The sequence below is a fragment of the Rana temporaria genome, chromosome 2 (assembly GCF_905171775.1).
Source record: "Rana temporaria chromosome 2, aRanTem1.1, whole genome shotgun sequence".
In the NCBI taxonomy this organism is placed as follows: domain Eukaryota; kingdom Metazoa; phylum Chordata; class Amphibia; order Anura; family Ranidae; genus Rana; species Rana temporaria.
Genome location: NC_053490.1, coordinates 536,807,234 through 536,828,737, shown reverse-complemented (window position 1 = coordinate 536,828,737; position 21,504 = coordinate 536,807,234). Strand labels below are relative to the sequence as shown.

At 50.7% G+C, this 21,504-nt stretch overlaps 1 protein-coding gene across 1 annotated transcript; it reads right to left on the bottom strand.

Moving 5' to 3' along the window:
- Positions 1-5,165: 5,165 nt before the first annotated feature.
- Positions 5,166-20,632, bottom strand: LRRC58 (leucine rich repeat containing 58). Its single transcript, XM_040339204.1, has 4 exons — positions 19,237-20,632; positions 9,281-9,409; positions 8,848-9,125; positions 5,166-6,180 (listed from the first exon to the last, which is right to left on the bottom strand). The coding sequence occupies exons 1-4, from the start codon at positions 19,686-19,688 to the stop codon at positions 5,984-5,986; spliced, it is 1,056 nt and encodes a 351-aa protein (XP_040195138.1). The 5' UTR covers positions 19,689-20,632; the 3' UTR covers positions 5,166-5,983.
- Positions 20,633-21,504: the final 872 nt, after the last annotated feature.

Below are 21,504 nucleotides of genomic sequence, written 5' to 3'. Positions count from 1 at the left end.
ACAGGACCCATCATAAAATGATTTCAAAATATAAAAAGGCGCCAACCTCGTGTAAATTACGTGTAACAGCTGCCCCTTTAAGTGTGAATCACACTAATAAATCAAACAAAAAATGTAAAGTAGGCGCTAATTAAATTAAAAAAATGTGTAAATTCGGAAATCCGAAATAATAAATAATAACTATTAAATTCTAGTAGGTAGATTCAGGTAGGGGCGCGCAAATCTAGGTCGGCGTAGCCCAGCGTGTTTACACTACGCCGCCTTAAGTAAGAGAGGCAAGTACACGATTCACAAAGTACTTGCCTCCTTACTTAGAGCGGCGTAGTGTAAACGCGGCGGGCGTAAGGGCGCCTAATTCAAATGACTGGGAGGGGGGCGTGTTTAATGGCAATGAGGCTTGACCTCGCGTTTTTGACGTTTTTTTGTCACTGCGCATGCGCCGGGCGACTGCATTTCCCAGTGTGCATTGCGGTTACGTATGCCGCGCGGGCCTATTGATTTCGACGTGGACGTAACTCCCGATTCGCGGACGACTTACGCAAACGGCGTAAAAAATTCGAACCTCGCGGCGGGAAAGGCGGCCATACTTTAACATTGTTATTCCACCTCATAGGTGGAATAACTTTAGGCCTTCTAAGGCCTTACGGAAACGGCGTAAATCGACTGCGGCGCCCGGGCATACGTTTGTGAATCGGCGTACAAACTCATTTACATATTTTACGCCGGCCGCAATGGAAGCGCCACCTAGCGGCCATCTGAAAAATTGCAACCTAAGATAGGACGGCGCAAGCCGGCGTATCTTAGATAGGTTTAAGCGTATCTCTGTTTGAGCATACACTTAAACATACGGCGGCGTAGATTCTGAGTTAGGTCGGCTTATCTACTGATACGCCGGCCTAACTCTTTGTGAATCTACCTAGTGGTATTGAAATTTCCTTACAAATTTGGTTGTTAGTGAACGTAACGGATATGAATTTATCCAAATTTATGAATTTTTCCTAAAAAAACTAATGCCAAATCTAAATGAATGAAACATAACAAAAAATGATAATAATAAATAAAACGTTTCCCCCAGGAGGGGAGACAAGGAAGGCAAAAATATAAGCAGATTCTTCGAAAAATATGTTATGAGAGAATTGTTAAAGCCGAACTCTGTGTATAAAACAACAATCCCATCCCCCGTCCCCAAAGCTGATGTTTGTTATCGAATACAGAGAAGTATGTCCCGTACTCCACAGTCATGCAGATCTTCCTCCTGACCATTCTGTGTAATAACGACCGGGTCTTCTTTAGTCTTTCTTCCTTCAGGTCTTGTTGCCGCCCCTTTTTTGCTGACATCATTACATACAGTGCAGTACCAGTGACCACCAGAAGGAGCACCAGAGCACATTCCAACACTAGAGAGAAGCAGACTGTTGGCTTCTGGAAATAAGTAAATATTCCCAATACAACAAACATATTCTCGGGGGTGGAAGATAAATGATATATGGATGCCCAGAGTTGCCCTTTAACCACTTGACAACCGGGCCTATTTTGGCACTTCTCTCCATGTAAAAAAATCAGAACCCCCAAACATTATATATATATATATATATTTTTTTAGCAGACACCCTAGGGCAGTGATGGCGAACCTTGGCACCCCAGATGTTTTGGAACTACATTTCCCATGATGCTCCTGTTCTCTGCAGTGTAGATGAGCATCATGGGAAATGTAGTTCCAAAACATCTGGGGTGCTGAGGTTCCCCATCACTGCCCTAGGGAATAAAATGGCGGTCATTGCAAAATTTTTTCTTGCACGGTATTTGCACAATCATTTTTCAAACGCCTTTTTTGGGGGGGAAAAAAACGGTTTCATGAATTAAAAAAATAACAAAACAGTAAAGTTAGCCCAGTTTTTTTGTAGAATGTGAAAGATGATGTTACGCCGAGTAAATATATACCCAACATGTCACGCTTTAAAATTGCGCACTCTCATGGAATGGCGCCAAACTTCGGTACTTAAAAATCTCCATAGGCGACGCTGTAACATTTTTTACAGGTTACCATTTTCGAGTTACAGAGGAGGTCTGGAATTGTTGCTCTCACTCTAACGCACACGACGATACCTCACATGTGGGGTTTGAACAGCGTTTACATATGTGGGCGGGACTTGCATGCGTGTTCGCTTCTGCGCACGAGATAACGGGGACATCCCTTGTAATATGAATCAGTGTGACAGGTCCTCTTTATGGAGAGATGTGGGGTCAATAGGACCTCACATCTCTCCTCCAGGCTTACAAGCATGAAATCTGTGAAAAAACAAAAACAAAAAAAAAAAAACACAGATAACATGCCGACAGCCGCGATCGCGGCTTTGTTTACTTCCGGGTACCGGGTGTGACGTCATAACGTCGCGCCCGGGCCTCCGACGGTCATAGAGATGAGTCATCTCTATGGTTTCCAGGCAGCGCCGACCGATTCGCTCTCCGGGCCCCCGATGGCACGGGAGAGCCCGGAGACGCCCTGGATGGCGGCGGGGGGGGGGGGCATCCCCTCACGTTGCCTATAAGAACGATCAAGCGGTGCACCCATCATTCAGATATCACCGCACAAAGTCGAGGGCGTCATATGATGTCCTCCCGTGGACAAGTGGTTAAATTAAGAATGTATTAATACCTTAAAATGGTACTTTATGACCGGTTCTCCTTAAAGTGACACAAACAATATTCTCCTAAAATATTCCATACACATCCACTACTTCTTAATAGTCCTGTAATTTATTTTTCATTAAATTGTTTTTTATTGTGTTTTTTTCCCCCTTGTAACATCTTCCATGAGCTCCTGGAGCCCACCCCCCCCCCCATCCTAATCCCACTTCCCTTTGTTTGGAACGAGCAGGGCATATTAGTTTTAGTCATGTACACTGCTCTAAGAAGACTACACGTCCCATAGTCCATCACAGGAACAAGCAAGGCAGGGTGGCTACCTTCCCACATACAGTATGACCAAGGGAGGGTGGCTATGCTTCTACCACAGTGGCACAAAGACAGGATGGCTACCTTCCCATATACAGTATGACCAAGGGAGGGTGGGGTTATGCTTCTACCACAGTGGCACCAAGACAGGGTGGCTGCATTTCAACATAATTGTGCTGATGTACACGGCTCTATGAAGACCACACGTCCCATAGTCCATCACAGGAGCAAGCAAGACAGCGTGGCTATGCTTCCCCATACAAGGCAGGGCGGCTACCGTCCCACCTACACTGGCACCAAGGGAGGGGGGCTACCTTCGCTAATACAGTGGGACCAAGGGAGGGGGGGCTTCATTTCAACATAGTTGTGATGATGTACACTGCTCTATGCGTACTACACATCCCGTAGTCCATCACAGGAGCAAGCAAGACAGGTTGGCTATGCTTCCACATACACTGGCACCAAGGCAGGGTGGCTACACTTCCACTGGCACCAAGGAAGGGGGGCTACCTTCCCACATACAGCACTACCAAGGCAAGGGGGGGGGGGGCTCCTGCATACAGCGGGGCCAAGGCAGGGGGGGTGGGCCTGCCTTCTCACTAGGGAAGTACCGATACTATTTCTAAAACTGAGAAACCCCAAAAAAAAATTAAGTATTCGCCGATACCACTTATGTAGGTCGCTGGGGGGGGGGGGGGGTCATTGGGAGATATGGGGGCAGAGGTGACAGCTGGTGGAGGGAAGAAGGCAACAGGCAGAAGTGAGAGCTGGCTAGAGGGGAGGAGGAGGCGGGAATGGCACATGCCAGAGAAGACAGCTGGCCGGAGGGGAGGGGGAGGAGAAGGCGAGGATGGCATGCACCAGAGATGGCGGTTGGCCAGAGGGGAGGAGGAGGCAGGGATGGAACCCACCAGAGATGGCGGTTGGCCGGAGGAAGCAGGGATGGAACCCACCAGAGATGGCGGTTGGCCGGAGGAAGCAGGGATGGAACCCACCAGAGATGGCGGTTGGCCGGAGGAAGCAGGGATGGAACCCACCAGAGATGGCGGTTGGCCGGAGGAAGCAGGGATGGAACCCACCAGAGATGGCGGTTGGCCGGAGGGGAGGAGGCAGGGATGGAACCCACCAGAGATGGCGGTTGGCCGGAGGAAGCAGGGATGGAACCCACCAGAGATGGCGGTTGGCCAGAGGGGTGGAGGAGGCAGGGATGGAAACCACCAGAGATGGCGGTTGGCCGGAGGGGAGGATGCAGGGATGACAGCCGGCCAGAGGGGGGAGGCGGGGATGGCACCCGCCAGAGAAGACAGCCAGCCGGGAGGAGATGGCAACCGCCAGAAAAGACAGCTGGCCAGAGGGGAGGCGTGGATGGCAGTTGCCAGAGAAGACCGTTGGCCGGGGTGGGGGGGGGGGGGGGAAGGAAGAGAGGGCGTTCTGCTCCCAAGCCGACGTCCCTTCTGGTATCAGAGCATTTGTGCGAGTACCGATACTAAGCATTTGCACGAGTATCGGTATCTGTGCAATCCCACTTCTCACATACAGCGGAACCCAGGGAAGGGGGTTACGTTCCCACCTACAATGGGACCAAGGCAGAGGGGCTGTGTTCCCACATACAGCAGCACCAAGGCAGGGGAGGGGCTATGTTCCCACATACAGCAGCACCAAGGCAGGGGGGGGGGGCTACGTTCCCACATACAGGGGCACCAAGGCGGGGGGCTACGTTCCCACATACAGGGGCACCAAGGCCGAGGGGCTACGTTCCCACATACAGGGGCACCAAGGCCGAGGGGCTACGTTCCCACATACAGGGGCACCAAAGCAGAAGGGCTACGTTCCCACATACAGTCGCACCAAGGCAGAGGGGCTACGTTCCCACATACAGTGGCACCAAGGCGGGGGGGGGGGGGGGGGGGGGCTACGTTCCCACATACAGTGGCAACAAGGCGGGGGGGGCTACGTTCCCACATACAGTGGCACCAAGGCGGGGGGGGGGGCTACGTTCCCACATACAGCGGCACCAAGGCTGGGGGGGGGGGCTACGTTCCCACATACAGTGGCACCAAGGCTGGGGGGGGCTATGCTTCTACATACAATGGGACCAAGGCATGGTGGCGACATTTCTACATATAGTGGGACCATGGTGATTGAATGTAGCTACCCTCTACCAGGAAGTCAGATCACAGTTTTAAAAATAAAGAAAAGAGGCTGAGAGAAACAGAACTTGTATACTTTTTTATTTTTTTTTAAGTATTGTTAATTAAATTAGAGTTTAGTGCCACCTTAGGCTCTGTGGATAATAATTAATACCCAAGCATCTCCTTAATGTCCACGGCACTATCGTATTAAAGTGAGCTCCCCTACAAGGGAGCGGCCATCTTTCAGCACTACCCCCCAATGGCAGTTTTAACCACTACAACATCATGGAAGCCGCCGGGTCACGCCAAGTCACCTTCGGACAGGCGCAGCGCATAGACATTAATATAAGGTCTATTTGTTAAGATTTATAAAGACCCGGTCCAATTAGGAAATGCTGGAGACTACAAACATCGCACAGAAAAAAAAAGACAAAAACGGCGAGCGATGTTTGTACGATGAAATGTCATTGGCAGTTTTTTTTTCCCATTCTACACACAAAAAAAACGTCATTATTCCGTCAGAAAACAGAAATATTCAATCGTTTATGAGAGTCCAGATGTGCGTGGCGTGCCCAGCGGGTAATCTGTCCAATCGTTTTCAGTCCTTCTACTTTCTCCATTAAAGTAAACCAATAGATCAGCAATCTTTGGGCAAACAGCGGCAGACTGCTGGCCAGTGTACAGTCAAAATGGCCGACACGCCGCGACACATGTTCCGCGAGATAAACTTAAGGTTGTAGCGAAGGTCCAGCAGGCGCAGCGCCCATATTGCGCCCTTTAAGGACAGCCAGCGAGCTCCGCATCATTAGTCCAGAGCGGAGGCCCGCATGGCGTCCACATTTCTGTCCATGGAAGACAAACGCTTTTGGCGGTCTTCGTTGAGTAACCCCGCGCCTTCAGCCTAAAAGTACTTTCTGCATCCTGCGCGCCGCCACCATGGCTTCGTCCTCCGAGTCCGATTCGCTTTGGGAGGAGGCGGAGCTGCAGGGGGAGGAGCATTCCGGGGAGCAGAGATAATGCATGAGGGGGAGGCGGTACTTCCCACAGAAATCCACAAACTTGATCTGACGCACGCACGAGTCGAAGTACACACCTGCCGAGGGGAGAGGAGGATTTAGTAACTGGAAAAATAATTGATTTAATGCCGATAGAACAGAAAAAAAAAAAACACATCAAATCTGGTAATAAACGCATTACAGAAAAATCACTTAAAGTGGAGTTCCACCCACCTTTACAACTCTTCAGCATCCCTCACTAGACTGTGCACTGCAAACTAATTGGATATTTTTTTTCTCAGCACCTACTGTATATCTGCTGTATTATTTTTCACTTCCTCCTCCCTGGTCGTGGTCCGTCACATCATTTCCTGTTTGCAATGCCTCCTGGGAAGGGGCGGCAACTTCCTTACACTGCCATTGCTATGGAAACCTGACCTGAAACCTATTACACTGCGTGTGCTGCACCGAGCATGTGCGAGATCTGCAAGGAGGAGATCCAGGAAGAAATACAGTCTGGCTTCAGATGCCCACACTTAAGATGGCCATGGCCTGCTGTAAGTTTATAAAATAACAAACTACTGCTATAAACTAACAAAACGGACCTTAGTTTACTAGAATACATTAAAGCGGGGGTTCACCCAAAAAATAAATTTTTAACATCACATTCAGCCGAGTTGTCCTAATGACAATCGGCTGTTTTTTTGTTTTTTTTTCGTACATACCGAATTTTCACCGCCGCTTCCGGGTATGTCTTCTGCGGGACTGGGCGTTCCTATCTGATTGACAGGCTTCCGACCGTCGCATACAGCGCGTCACGAGTTGCCGTAAGAAGCTGAACGTTGGTGCGCAGGCGCCGTATAGAGCCGCACCGACGTTCGGCAACTCGTGACGCGCTGTATGCGATGGTTGGAAGCCTGTCAATCAATTAGGAACGCCCAGTCCCGCAGACGACATACCCGGAAGCGGCGGTGAAAATACGGTATGTACGGGAAAAAAAAAAACAGCTGATTGTCATTAGGACAACTCGGCTGAATGTAATGTTAAAAATTTATTTTTGGGTGAACCTCCGCTTTAAGCTTGTGCATTATAGGGGTATTTTTATTTAAAAAGTATCATTTTGGCCCCGGAGCACCGCTTTATTATTTGATGTAGACTAGCACAAGTATCTGCATTTATCTTTATATTCGCTTCCTGCCATTGCTGTACAATCTGGATCTACTGCACATAACTGTAATGGAGAGGGAGAGAGAGCAAAGTCATGACTACAGTCAGTGTGCAATTGGTGACCAAGCTGGAAAGCGTCACCAAATGTGGAGAAAAGTGAGGAGACAGAGAAACAGATTTATGTCAGCTGTGCATTTAGTGGTCTAAAGTTTATATCTGGGGCCCATTGATATTGCTGCAGTGCGTTCAGTCACATGCGTTGTGCCAAGGCACTTCGTTCATTGGAATGGTCTGCCTAACTTATCGGAACACGCCAAAAAGGAGAAGGAGAAGAAAGACAAAAAGGAGAAGGAGAAGGAGAAGGAGAAAGACAAAAAGGAGAAGGAGAAGAAAGGACAAAAAAGGAGAAGGAGAAGGAGAAGGAGAAGGAAAGACAAAAAGGAGAAGGAGAAGGAGAAGAAGAAGGACAAAAAGGAGAAGGAGAAGGAGAAGGAAAGACAAAAAGGAGAAGGAGAAGGAGAAGAAGAAGGACAAAAAGGAGAAGGAGAAGGAGAAGGAGAAGGAGAAGGAGAAGAAAGACAAAAAGGAGAAGGAGAAGGAGAAGGAGAAGAAGAAGGACAAAAAGGAGAAGGAGAAGAAGAAAGACAAAAAGGAGAAGGAGAAGGAGAAGAAAGGACAAAAAAGGAGAAGGAGAAGGAGAAGAAAGACAAAAAGGAGAAGGAGAAGGAGAAGAAGAAGGACAAAAAGGAGAAGGAGAAGGAGAAGAAAGACAAAAAAGGAGAAGGAGAAGGAGAAGGAGAAGAAAGACAAAAAGGAGAAGGAGAAGGAGAAGGAGAAGGAGGACAAATGGGAGGAGAAGAAGGAGAAAGACGAAAGACAAAAAAGGAGAAGACAGACTAAAAAGGAGGAGAAGAAGAAAGACAAATGCAAAGGAGGAGAAGGAAGAAAAAAGGAGGAGAAGGAAGAAAAAAAAAGGGAAGGAGAAGAAAGACAAAAAGGAGAAAAGAAGAAGGAGAAGTAAGACAAAAGAGAAGAAAAAGTGAAAAGAGAAGAAGGAGAGGAAAAAGAGGAGAAGGAGAAAAGACAAAAAGGAGGAAAAGGAGAAGACAAATAAAAGGAGGAGAAAAAAGACAGATGAGAAGGAAAAAAAAAAAAAAAAAAAAAATAAAAAAATAAAAAAAAAAAAAAAGGGACAAAAAAGGGGAGAAGAAAGACACAGAAGGGGAGAAGAAAGACACAGAAGGGGAGAAGAAAGACACAGAAGGGGAGAAGAAAGACACAGAAGGGGAGAAGAAAGACACAGAAGGGGAGAAGAAAGACACAGAAGGGGAGAAGAAAGACAAAAAAGGGGAGAAGGGAAAAAAAAAAAAAAAAAAAAAAAAGACAAAAAGGAGGAGAAGAAAAAGAAAAAGATTCAGGAAACAGATGAGATTTGCTGAATGCAGAGTTGGGATTGTATCGCACCCCAGTGCGGCACGGCACGCACTGACAGCTTGTTCACAACTGATGGGCTGCTTAATGCAACAGGCCTCACAACACGCAAATGCATGAGCACTGCAGCGCACTGAGCGGCGCTGTGAGTGAATCTCACTTCTCACCTGCACACTTGGGGTTGGGACATTTGCTGGACAGGTCCAGGTATCGGACGAGGTTCTCTGGAAGCTCCCACGGGGTGTATGGGAGTCCCCGGCTCCTGATGGTGCGTCCGGCCAGCTCCAGCAGCGTGGGCGGGGTGTAGGTCAGATCCCGCACAAACCTCACTACCAGCGGGTTCCCGCGCAGGCTGAGCTCCTGCAGGTGGACCAGACTGAGGATTTCCCTCGGGAGGAAGGTCAGGAGGTTGTTGTGAAGGCTGAGCGACCGCAGAGAGTGGACCCTGGAAGAGAAATGGAGAGGGTCAGTTTGCCCAGAGGGGGGGGGGGGGGGCACTAATAATAAAAACCCAACAGGGGTTCTAAGAATAGACTTTACATATGTATATAAAGGGGGGGGGGGGTGACAACACACACACTCTGAAGCCATCATACTCACTGTGCCAGCTGTGGCGGGACGCTATGGATGCGATTGTCGCACAGGACCAGGCAGCTCAGGTAGGGCAGGTTGGCGATCTCCGGCGGGATGTGGGAGATGAAATTTCCACCCAGATAAAGGAACTCCAGACTGGAAGACAAAGAAGAAGAAGAAGAATTATGTTACATTAGATCAGCAAGATACTCCAAGGTTGTTACATTGTTTGGCTCAACACTGGAGAAGCAATTATTATATCCAAAGCAACCAGACGTTACAGGTACGGCACACGTCCCATCACTACAATGCCCGTTATACCCAGACGTTACAGGTACGGCACACGTCCCATCACTACAATGCCCGTTATACCCAGACGTTACAGGTACGGCACACGTCCCATCATTACAATGCCCGTTATACCCAGACGTTACAGGTACGGCACACGTCCCATCACTACAATGCCCTTTATACCCAGACGTTACAGGTACGGCACACGTCCCATCACTACAATGCCCGTTATACCCAGACGTTACAGGTACGGCACACGTCCCATCACTACAATGCCCTTTATACCCAGACGTTACAGGTACGGCACACGTCCCATCACTACAATGCCCGTTATACCCAGACGTTACAGGTACGGCCCACGTCCCATCACTACAATGCCCGTTATACCCAGACGTTACAGGTACAGCCCACATCCCATCATTACAATGCCCGTTATACCCAGAGGCTACAGGTACAGCATGTCCCATCACTACAATGCCCGTTATACCCAGACGTTACAGGTACGGCACACGTCCCATCACTACAATGCCCGTTATACCCAGACGTTGCAGGTACGGCACACGTCCCATCATTACAATGCCCATTATACCCAGACGTTACAGGTACGGCACACGTCCCATCACTACAATGCCCGTTATACCCAGACGTTACAGGTATGGCACACGTCCCATCACTAAAATGCCCGTTATACCCAGACGTTACAGGTACGGCACACGTCCCATCATTACAATGCCCGTTATACCCAGACGTTACAGGTACGGCACACGTCCCATCATTACAATGCCCGTTATACCCAGACGTTACAGGTACGGCACATGTCCCATCATTACAATGCCCGTTATACCCAGACGATACAGGTACGGCACACGTCCCATCACTACAATGCCCGTTATACCCAGACGTTACAGGTACGGCACACGTCCCATCACTACAATGCCCGTTATACCCAGACGTTACAGGTATGGCATGTCCCATCACTACAATGCCCGTTATACCCAGACGTTACAGGTACGGCACACGTCCCATCACTACAATGCCCGTTATACCCAGACGTTACAGGTACGGCACACGTCCCATCACTACAATGCCCGTTATACCCAGACGTTACAGGTATGGCACACGTCCCATCACTACAATGCCCGTTATACCCAGACGTTACAGGTACGGCACACGTCCCATCACTACAATGCCCGTTATTATACCCAGACGTTACAGGTACGGCACACGTCCCATCACTACAATGCCCGTTATTATACCCAGACGTTACAGGTACGGCACACGTCCCATCACTACAATGCCCGTTATACCCAGACGTTACAGGTACGGCACACGTCCCATCACTACAATGCCCGTTATACCCAGACGTTACAGGTATGGCACACGTCCCATCACTACAATGCCCGTTATACCCAGACGTTACAGGTACGGCACACGTCCCATCACTACAATGCCCGTTATTATACCCAGACGTTACAGGTACGGCATGACCAATCACTACCAAGACACTGACATGTTGCTGTAGACCATGGGTGCTCGACCTGTGGCCCTCCAGCTATTGCCTCAGGTTTCCTACCCTTGCCATCAACCATGGGTGCTCGACCTGTGGCCCTGAAACTGTTGCCGAACTACAAGTCCCATGAGGCATAGCAAGGCTGACAGTTACAATTACCCTCAGAGGCATGATAGGACTTGTAGTTCTGCAACAGCTGGAGGGCCCCAGGTTGCCTACCCTTGCTATAGACAATGGGTGCTCGATGCCATAGCTCCCCTTGGTCCAATTACTGTCTTTGCTGACCCAGCTCCTCGACCACTCCTCTCATCTCCCTTCACAACCTTACATGCAGCTGCTGGAGGAGCGAAGAGGACCAGGGGTAGGCAACCCGGGGCCCTCCAGCTGATGTGGAACTACATTTCCCATGAGGCATTGCAAGGCTGGCAGTTACAATTACCCCCAGAGGCATGATGGGATTTGTAGTTCTGCAACAGCCGGAGGGCCCCAGGGATGCCTACCCCATGGGTGCTCGACCCGTGGCCCTCCAGCTGTTGCGGAACTTCAAGTCCCATCATGCCTCTGGCTTTGGGAGTCATGCTTTGTAACTGTCAGCCTTGCAATGCCCCATGGGACTTGTAGTTCGGCAACAGCTGGAGGGCCACAGGTCGAGCACCGATGGTCGATGGCAAGGGTAGGAGACCTGAGGCAACAGCTGGAGGGCCACAGGTCGAGCACCCATGGTTGATAGCAAGGGTAGGAGACCTGAGGCAACAGCTATCAACCATGGGTGCTTGACCTGTGGCCCTCCAGCTGTTGCCGAACTACAAGTCCCATGGGGCATTGCAAGGCTGACAGTTACAAAGCATGACTCCTCCCAAAGCCAGAGGCATGATGGGACTTGAAGTTCCGCAACAGCTGGAGGGCCACAGGTCCGGCACCCACGCTATAGACCCAAGTCCGCTCTGCGTTTGGCAATATGCAAACAGCAGCCAATCACGTGACCCGGTCATTCCGGCAGCACAAAAATCAGACCATTTACCGCTGGGCAGGGGGGTGCTTACAATGATCAGCTTTTATTTATCCCCAAGAAAGGAAAAAAAGCTGTTACTAGAACTGGTTATAAAGTGTGACCTGGGGTTCAGGTTCAATTTGTTAGTTTATCTAAATCTGCTAGTACACCCCCAGACTAACAATGCCGCCGTCTGATGTGCCTCCTGTGCTCATTCATCCAGAGTTGTGTTGCTGGCCAGATCACCAAGTGAAAATAGAGGATTAAAAAAAAAAAAGTAAAACTAATGCAGCCACCACCTCTAATGATCGGTAAGGTACAAACATTGGTTTGGGGCTTAAATACCACTTTAAGCCCATCGGCGCGAACTCGCTTTGCTTTGTACCGACAGCCCAGCCCCCCGAATTGTGATGCAGAAAAATAACAGGTCGTTGTGGCGCAGCGAGTTGAACGCGGCGATTTGCCCCCCCCAGGGGGGACAGGCGGTGCGGGAACATTGGGTCTCGTGGTGTTCTATACATTCCATACACATTCTGTACGTTTCCAGGAAGGAAGGTTCTAGGAATCCTCAGCAGGCCTCACATTCCGCCTCCTGAACTTTGTACAGACTTCACTGGACCCCATGAACCTGCCAGGAGCTGGAAAAAGAGGGGAGGGGGCCAGGGGGAGGGCGCTGCGCTGGATTAACTCTGTATACACCGGGGGGGGGGGGGCCCCGGGGGCCACATTCCTGGCGGGTGTCACCGGGGACAATCATCGTATAGCAGATATATACGGCTACAGACCAGCCCCATAATCCTGTGCAATATTCGGGGTACCTGTACCCCCAAAGGGGGGGGGGGCAAACAAGTCATAGCGGAGCATTCCGGAGCAGCAGGTGGGGGGAATCGGCAGAGCTGGGGGTACTGCTGAGCGGGGGGAATCGGCAGAGCTGGGGGTACTGCTGAGTGGGGGGCTCAGCAGTACCCCCAGCTCTGCCGATTCCCCCCGCTCAGCAGTACCCCGAGTTCTGCCGATTCCCCCCGCGCAGCAGTACCCCCAGCTCTGCCGTATCTCCCCCACTCAGCAGTACCCCCAGCTCTGCCGATTCCCCCCGCTCAGCAGTACCCCCAGCTCTGCCGATTCCCCCCGCTCAGCAGTACCCCGAGTTCTGCCGATTCCCCCCGCGCAGCAGTACCCCCAGCTCTGCCGATTCCCCCCCGCTCAGCAGTACCGCCAGCTCTGCCGATTCCCCCCACTCAGCAGTACTCCCAGCTCTGCCGATTACCCCCGCTCAGCAGCACCCCCAGCTCTGCCGATTCCCCCCGCTCAGCAGTACCCCCAGCTCTGCCGATTCCCCCCGCTCAGCAGTACCCCCAGCTCTGCCGATTCCCCCCGCTCAGCAGTACCCCCAGCTCTGCCGATTCCCCCCGCTCAGCAGTACCCCGAGTTCTGCCGATTCCCCCCGCTCAGCAGTACCACCAGCTCTGCCGATTCCCCCCGCTCAGCAGCACCCCCAGCTCTGCCAATTCCCCCCGCTCAGCAGTACCCCCAGCTCTGCCGATTCCCCCCGCTCAGCAGTACCCCCAGCTTTTCCAATCCCTAGCTCAGTAGTACCCCCAGCTCTGCCGATCCCCAGTTCAGTAGTACCCCCAGCTCTGCCGATCCCCAGTTCAGTAGTAACCCCAGCTTTGCCAATTTCCCCCGCTCAGCAGTACCCACAGCTCTGCCAATTCCCCCCGCTCAGCAGTACCCCCCAGCTTTGCCAATCCACAGTTCAGTAGTAACCCCCAGCTCTGCCAATTTCCCCCGCTCAGCAGTACCCCCAGCTCTACCGATACACACACACACACCCCCCCCCCCCAGCTCAGCAGTACCCCCAGCACTGATTCCCCCTGCTCAGTAGTACTCCCCTCCTAGCACTAATACCTCTCAATCATCCCTGCAAGCACAACTAATCCCCCCTCCCCCCAAAAAAAGAATAATAATAAAATAAAAAAAAGAAGGGGTTCTCGCTTCCATATTTTTTTTTTTGCACAAACTCCCCAAATCCCCTCTCCTAACACAAATCCTCTTCCCCAATTTCCCTTGCCAACATAAATCTTGCCAAATCACACACACACACACACCTCTCCAAATCTGCCCTCCTAGAACAATTCTTGCCATCCCCCAAGTTCCCCTTCTCAACACAAATCCCCCCAATCTCCTTGTGGCACCCCCCCCCCCCCACATGATACTATGGTGCCCAGAGCTGCTGCTGCCCCTCCTGCCCATACCTTGTCTCAGCCCTGCCCCATGTCAGTTGTAATCCCCAGCTCTGCTGAACCCCCGGCTTTACACTTTAGGGGGCCTTGTGGATGCATCTAGGAGGAGGATTACAAGCCCCAGCCGAAGCTGAACAGAAGATAATTATCCAGGCCAGGTATACGTGCCGACACACACTCCTCCACCGCCAGTCAGAGCCGCTGCGGCCAGATCCCCCGACAATGAGCTTCTGTCACTCACAGCATGAGCAGCTCTGGGATGAAAGCCACAGAATTCATAAGAGACTCCAAACACTGAGCCTCTGAAGGATGAAGATCCCAAACACTGAGCCTCTGTGATCCTCCGGAGGATGAAGATCCCCAACACAGAGCCTATGAAGGATGAAGATCCCAAACGCCGAGCCTCTGAAGGATGAAAATCCCAAACACTGAGTCTCTGAAGGATGAAGATCCCAAACACTGAGCCTCCGGAGGATGAAGATCCCAAACACAGAGCCTCTGAAGGATGAAGATCCCAAACGCCGAGCCTCTGTGATCCTCCGGAGGATGAAGATCCCCAACACAGAGCCTATGAAGGATGAAGATCCCAAACGCCGAGCCTCTGAAGGATGAAAATCCCAAACACTGAGTCTCTGAAGGATGAAGATCCCCAACACCGAGCCTATGAAGGATGAAGATCCCAAACGCCGAGCCTCCGAAGGATGAAGATCCCAAACGCCGAGCCTCTGAAGGATGAAGATCCCAAACACCGAGCCTCTGAAGGATGAAGATCCCAAACACCGAGCCTCTGAAGGATGAAGATCCCAAACACTGAGCCTCTGAAGGATGAAGATCCCAAACGCCGAGCCTCTGAAGGATGAAAATCCCAAACACTGAGCCTCTGAAGGATGAAAATCCCAAACACTGAGTCTCTGAAGGATGAAGATCCCCAACACCGAGCCTATGAAGGATGAAGATCCCAAACGCCGAGCCTCCGAAGGATGAAGATCCCAAACGCCGAGCCTCTGAAGGATGAAGATCCCAAACACTGAGCCTCCGGAGGATGAAGATCCCAAACACAGAGCCTCCGGAGGATGAAGATCCCAAACACCGAGCCTCTGAAGGATGAAGATCCCAAACACTGAGCCTCTGAAGGATGAAGATCCCAAACGCCGAGCCTCTGAAGGATGAAGATCCCAAACACCGAGCCTCTGTGATCCTCCGGAGGATGAAGATCCCAAACACTGGAGCCTCTGTGATCCTCCGGAGGATGAAGATCCCAAACACCGAGCCTCTGAAGGATGAAGATCCCAAACACTGAGCCTGCGGAGGATGAAGATCCCAAACACTGAGCCTCCGAAGGATGAAGATCCCAAACACTGAGCCTCCGAAGGATGAAGATCCCAAACGCCGAGCCTCCGAAGGATGAAGATCCCAAACGCCGAGCCTCCGAAGGATGAAGATCCCAAACACTGAGCCTCCGAAGGATGAAGATCCCAAACACAGAGCCTCCGGAGGATGAAGATCCCAAACACAGAGCCTCCGGAGGATGAAGATCCCAAACACAGAGCCTCCGGAGGATGAAGATCCCAAACACCGAGCCTCTGAAGGATGAAGATCCCAAACACTGAGCCTGCGGAGGATGAAGATCCCAAACACTGAGCCTCCGAAGGATGAAGATCCCAAACACCGAGCCTCTGAAGGATGAAGATCCTGGGACTGTGATCACCAGACAGCCAGCGGGTCCAGGGAGAGGAACCAGGAATGGTGGTGTACATACAGAGGACATCAGACTCCTAATAGTAGAACATCCAACACATCTCCAGTTTTCTGAGAAACATATTGTGGGTTCCCCATTGTTGGTGTCATGGGAGGAGGAGTGCCCCATCATTGTGTCAGTGGCCTATCGTTGGTGTGAGGAATGGCACCCCAGCATTGGCTTCATGAAAGGAAGAGTGCCCCATCATTGGCGTCAGCTGAGAGGAACAGTGCCCCATTATTGGTGTCAGTGGCCTATCGTTGGTGTGAGGAATGGCGCCCCAACCTTGGTGTCGGTTGGGAGGGGGGGGGGGGAGGGGATCTGTATACATTGTATTCTATATACACTTCTAGATTGTAAACTCTAAGAGCCAGGCCCTCTGATCCCTCCTGTATTGATTTGTATTGTAAGTGTACTGTCTGCCCCCACGTTGTAAAGCGCTGCGCATACTGTTGGTGCAATATAAATGCTGTATAATAATAATATACAGTGCCTTGAAAAAAGTATTCATACCCCTTGACATTTTCCACATTTTGTCATGTTACAGCCAAAAACGTAAATGTATTTTATGTGAGAGACCAACACAAAGTGTCACGTGACGTGGAAGGAAAATGATAAATGTTTTTCAAAAATAAATATGTGAAAAGTGTGGGGGGGAGGGGCATTTGTATTCAGCCCCCTTTACTCTGATACCCCCAACTAAAATCTAGGGGAATCAATTTCCTTCAGAAGTCACCCAATTAGTAAGTAGAGTCCACCTGTGTGTCATTTAATCTCAGTATAAATACAGCTGTTCTGTGAAGCCCTCATAGGTTTGTTGGAGAACCTTAGTGAACAAACAGCATCATGAAGGCCGAGGAACACACCAGACAGGTCAGGGATAAAGTTGTGGAGAAGTATAAAGCAGGGTTAGGTTATATAAAATAATCTCCCAAGCTTTGAAGATCTCACGGAGCTTCTGTTCAATCCATCAACCGAAAATGGAAAGAGTATGGCACAACCGCAAACCTACCAAGACACGGCCGTCCATCTAAACTGACCGGGCCGGGCAAGGAGAGCATTCATCAGAGAAGCAGCCGAGAGGCCCATGGTAACTCTGGAGGAGCTGCAGAGATCCACAGCTCAGGGGGGAGAATCTGTCCACAGGACAACTATTAGTGGTCTCTCCACACATCTGCCCTTTATGGAAGAGTGACAAGAAGAAAGACATTGGAGAGAGAAAGACATAAGAAGTCCTGTTTACAGTTTGTGAGAAGCCATGTGGGGGAGGGGACACAGCAAACATGTGGGGGAGGGGACACAGCAAACATGTGGGGGAGGGGACACAGCAAACATGTGGAAGAAGGTGCTCTGGTCACATGACACCGAAATTCAACTTTTTGGCCTAAAAGCAAAACGCTATGTGTGGGGAAAACTAACACTGCACATCACCCTGAACACACCATCCCCACTGTGAAACATGGTGGTGGTGGCAGAATCATGTGGTGGGGATGCTTTTCTTCAGCAGGGACAGGGAAGATGGTCAGAGTTGATGGGAAGATGGATGGAGACAAATACAGGACAATCTTCGAAGAAAACCTGCAAAAGACTTGAGACCGGGGTGGAGGTTCACCTTCCAGCAGGACAACGACCCTAAAGTACAGCCAGAGCTACAATGGAATGGTTTAGATCAAAGCCTATTCATGTGTTAGAATGGCCCAGTCACAGTCCAGACCTAAATCCCATTGAGAATCTGTGGCAAGACTTGAAAATTGCTGATCACAGATGCTCTCCATCCAATCTGACAGAACTTGAGATATTTTACAAAGAAGAAGAATGGGCAGAAATGTCCCTCTCTAGATGGGCAAAGCTGGTAGAGACACCCCCAAAAAGACTTGTAGAGAAAGGGGGGTTCTACAAAGTATTGACTCCGGGGGGCACCATACAAATGCCCCCTCCCCACACTTTTCACATATTTGTATCATTTTCCTTCCACTTCACAATTATGTGACACTTTGTGTTGGTCTCGGAGGAGGAGGAAGCTGATGCAACATCTCGGGGGCATTGGTGACACTCCCCAACCTGGAACATGAACAGATGATCGAAAGCACATTCTCCAAATGTCACAACTGATGGTCAGCCCCTCCCCCCCTCCACCCAATACATGGAACTCCACCAAACACCTTACCCTTCAGTACCCATTGAACACCGGCAACCAACTTATCCCTCATTGCCCACCCACTACATGCCACCCAGCTTACCGCTCCTTGCCCACCCAATACATGCCACCCAGCCAACCAATGTACTGCTCCTTGCCCACCCGATACATGCCACTCAGCCGACCAACTTACCGCTCATTGCCCACCCAATACTTGCCAAACAGTGTACTGCTCCTTGCCCACCCAGCCAACCAACGTACTGCTCATCGACTACCCAATACATGCCACCCAATGTACCGCATCTTGCCCACCCTAAACATGCTACCCAACCAACTTATCGCTCTTTGCCTACCCAATACAAGCCACCCAATCAACCGCTCCTTGCCCACCCAGCCAACCAACATACCTTTCTTTGTCCAACCAAAACATGCCACCCAGGCAACAAACTTGCCTCTCCTTGACCACCCAATACAGCCACCCAGCAAACCAACATACATTGCCCACACAATACATACCACTCCTTGCCCACCCAATAGATGCCACCCAGTCAACCAATGTACCACTCCTTGACCACCCAAAACATGCCACCCAGCCAACCAACTTACCGCTCATTGCCCACCGAATACAAGCCACCCAACTTATCGCTCCTTGCCTACCCAATACATGCCACCCAACATATCACTCCTTTCCCACCCAATACATGCCACCCCGCCAACCAACTTACCACTCCTTGCCTACCCAATTCATGCCACCCAGCGAACCAACATACTGCTCTTTGCCCACCCAATACATGCCACCAAGCCAACCAACTTATTGCTCCTTGCCCATCCAATACATGACACCCAACCAAGCAATGTACCGTTCCTTGCCCACCCAATACATGCCACTCAGCCAACCCATGTACCGTTCCTTGCCTACCCAATACATGCCACCCAGCCAACCAACATACTGCTCCTTGCCCACCCAATACATGCCACTCAACGTACCAATCCTTTCTAACCCAATACATGCCACCCACCAAGCTTTCTGCTCCTTGCCCACCCAATACATGTCACCAGGCCAACCAACCTACCTGATCATGTTCTCGATCTCGGCCGGGATGCTCTTGAGCCGGTTGCCCCCCATGGACAGGGTATTCAGAGTCTGCATCTGGAGGATCTGGCTGGGGATCTCCTCAAACTGGTTCCCGCTGAGGTTCAGCACCTCCAGCTTCATGGTTCCGATCTCTTTGGGTAAGGAGAACTCATCCAGCCGGTTGTTCTTGGCCATCAGGGTCTTCAGCCTGGTGAGCCCCAGGATCTCCTCCCCAATGTAGGCCATGGTGTTGTTGCTGATGTCCAGGTGGGAGATCTGGGAGAAGGTGGCCACAGTAGGGGGGAGGACCACCAGGCGGTTGTGGGGCAGCAGCAGGTGGTGGACCTCTTTCTTCCGATCTTCGGTCATCTGCTCCAGGTTCAGGTTGTCCAGGCCGAGGTGGGAGAGGTTCAGGACGTGCTCCCCCTCCGCTGGCTCTGGGCCCTCCATGGTGGGGGGGGGGGGGAGATACCCTCTACTGGGGCAATCAGAGGACACCCCAAAATCTGGGGACCTCGGGGCAAACTGAGCCGAGTCTTGGGGCCCCTCAATATAGATACAGCAAAGTACAGAGTGCAGGGGCCCCTCAGTACAGGGGGAACAGAGTGCAGGGGGCCCTCAGTACAGGGGGAACAGAGTGCAGGGGCCCCTCAGTACAGGGGGAACAGCGTGCAGGGGCCCCTCAGTACAGGGGGAACAGCGTGCAGGGGCCCCTCAGTACAGGGGGAACAGAGTGCAGGGGCCCCTCAGTACAGGGGGTAGCAGAGTGCAGGGGCCCCTCAGTACAGGGGGTAGCAGAGTGCAGGGGCCCCTCAGTACAGGGGGTAGCAGAGTGCAGGGGCCCCTCAGTACAGGTATAGCCGAGTTCAGGGGCCCTGCTCAGTAGAGGGGGAGCAGAGTACAGGGGCCCCTCAGTACAGGGGTAGCCGAGTTCAGGGGCCCCTCAGTACAGGGGTGGCAGAGTTCAGGGGCCCCTCAGTACAGGGGTGGCAGAGTTCAGGGGCCCCTCAGTAAAGGGCTAGCCGAGTTCAGGGGCCCCTCAATAAAGGGCTAGCCGAGTTCAGGGTCTCCTCAGTAGAGGGCTAGCCGAGTTCAGGGGCCCCTCAGTAAAGGGCTAGCCGAGTTCAGGGTCTCCTCAGTAGAGGGCTAGCCGAGTTCAGGGGCCCCTCAGTAAAGGGCTAGCCGAGTTCAGTGGCCCCTCGGTACAGGGGAAGCCGAGTGCAAAGTCCAAGGGCCCCTCAGTACAGGCAGTGTGGCTCCCCGGGGCCCCTCCGTATCCTATTCCTCTCCGGGCTTTGTACGGTGTATTCAGCAATCTCCTGGCTTATGCAAGTCTCCGGAACGTGAACACAGAGCTCAGCCCGCCGCCCCGGAACCTGCACCGAACACAACACCGCCGACACCGCGAGGGGGAGAGGTATGTGTTATACAGGGGGCGGGGCCTTCCGAGGGGCGGGGACACTGGGCTTGAAGAGTGTTGCCATGGGGCGGGGGAAAGCTGTGTAGGGACTGGGGGCGGGGCTGGACGGGAGCCATGAATTGGGGGCGGGAAGTAGCAAATTTTTGACGTCACGTGATGGATCCGGAGCGATGATACAATGTAACAGATGATTGTTCAGCATTACTCAGCGATTTCCGGCCCGACAGATCGTCTGTATACATTGTATCCTATATATAGATCTGTATACATTGTATCCTATATATATATAGAGATCTGTATACATTGTATCCTATATATATATAGAGATCTGTATACATTGTATTCTATATATAGAGATCTGTATACATTGTATTCTATATATAGAGATCTGTATACATTGTATCCTATATAGAGATCTGTATACATTGTATCCTATATATATATATATATAGAGATCTGTATACATTGTATCCTATATATAGAGATCTGTATACATTGTATTCTATATATATAGATCTGTATACATTGTATCCTATATATATAGAGATCTGTATACATTGTATCCTATATAGAGATCTGTATACATTGTATCCTATATATATATATAGAGAGATCTGTATACATTGTATCCTATATATAGAGATCTGTATACATTGTATTCTATATATATAGATCTGTATACATTGTATCCTATATATATAGAGATCTGTATACATTGTATTCTATATATAGATCTGTATACATTGTATCCTATATATAGAGATCTGTATACATTGTATCCTATATAGAGATCTGTATACATTGTATTCTATATATATAGATCTGTATACATTGTATCCTATATAT